This window comes from Aptenodytes forsteri, unplaced genomic scaffold (genome assembly GCF_000699145.1).
Source record: "Aptenodytes forsteri isolate BGI_AS27 unplaced genomic scaffold, ASM69914v1 Scaffold466, whole genome shotgun sequence".
NCBI classification, from domain to species: Eukaryota; Metazoa; Chordata; class Aves; order Sphenisciformes; family Spheniscidae; genus Aptenodytes; species Aptenodytes forsteri.
The window spans coordinates 26,702-28,108 of NW_008795119.1; the positions used below are offsets into that span (position 1 = coordinate 26,702).

The following is a 1,407-nucleotide window of genomic DNA, read 5'->3' on the forward strand; positions in this document are numbered from 1 at the left end:
GGGACTTCAGCCTCACTCTGCCCCCCTGCAAGATGGTGGCCATCGTGGGACCGTCCGGAGGAGGTACCGGCCCAACTGCCGGCCCCCCGGCCCTCCCTGCACCCCCAGGGCAGGGGACCCCCTGGCCAGTGCATCCCAGCTGGGAGGGCAGGACCCAGCCCGGCCTCCCCGGGAATGCCAGCTCAGCCCCTCGCCAGTCCCTGGGTGCATCCTCCTGCGCCCCAGTCCTCTGCCCAGTGAGCCCAGTGGACGCCAGGGACTGGGAACCGGCCTCTGTGCCTCCTGCCCGCCCAGCGGCTCTCTGAGAGGCCGGGGCTCGCAGCCAGAGCCGGGGGGCACGGGGGTGCGCGGCCAGGCGGTGCCGTGGGGCTGAGGGCTCCCCTCCGCAGGGAAGTCGACAGTGGCGGCGCTGCTGGAGCGGTTCTACGAGCCCACGCAGGGCACCATCACCCTGGACGGACACAACATCTCCTCCCTGGACCCCTCTTGGCTGCGAGGGCAGGTCATCGGCTTCATCAGCCAGGTTCGGGGCTGCTGTGGGGCGCAGGGCTGCCGTGGGGCGCTTCCCCTAGGCGCTGGATGGGAATCCCCTGGGGCCACGCTGTCCCCACGGGAGGGGAGGGAGGTGGCCCTGTCCAGGGCTCGGTGCTGAGGGGCTGGACGCTGCCCCAGGAGCCAGTGCTCTTTGGAACAACCATCATGGAGAACATCCGTTTCGGGAAGCCGGGAGCCTCCGACGCGGAGGTGTACGCCGCGGCCCAGCTCGCCAATGCCGACGGCTTCATCCGCAGCTTCCCTGAGGGCTACGACACCATCGTGGGTATGTGCCGGGCTCCGGCCGGGCTGTGCGCCACGGAGTGGGGCACGGCGGGGGTGGGAGGCAGGCAGGCATCCCCAAACCGGCTCAGCCACCCCTCGGGACAGAGGGACGAGCACGCCTGGCCAAGGTGGCCCAAGTGCCGCCGGTCACTGCTGGCGCAAGACTGTGCCAGGAGGGAGCAGCAGCTGCGCTGGGCTCCCTGCAGGCAGGACGGTGCTGGCGTTCCTGGGGGTTCCCTGGCTCTGGTGCGGGAGGTGGTGTGGGAACACGGCTGCGCCCCTCCGCTCCCGTCCTCGGGAAGGGGGGCTCTCCCAATCCGGGGGTCTCTCCCCGGGCTGGGGCGGCACCGGCACCCCTATGGTCCCCGTCAGGCGAGCGCGGTGCGGCGCTCTCGGGGGGTCAGAAGCAGCGCATTGCCATCGCCCGGGCTCTGCTGAAGGACCCCGCCATCCTGATCCTGGATGAGGCCACGAGTGCGCTGGACGCCCAGTCGGAGAAGGTGGTGCAGGAGGCGCTGGACCGTGCCGTCTCGGGCCGCACGGTGCTGCTCATCGCCCACCCCCTCCGCACCATCCGGGGGGCCGACC

The 1,407-nt window shown here is 71.7% G+C and overlaps 1 protein-coding gene across 1 annotated transcript; it reads left to right on the plus strand.

Moving 5' to 3' along the window:
• Positions 1-2: 2 nt before the first annotated feature.
• Positions 3-1,406, plus strand: LOC103897131 (ATP-binding cassette sub-family B member 8, mitochondrial-like; the record flags this gene model as incomplete). The annotated part of the gene is made up of 4 exons (XM_019471486.1): positions 3-63; positions 390-523; positions 673-820; positions 1,192-1,406. Coding segments are annotated over 4 exons (558 nt in total), but the record flags the coding sequence as incomplete, so codon positions are not given.
• Between the last annotated feature and the right edge of the window lies 1 nt (position 1,407).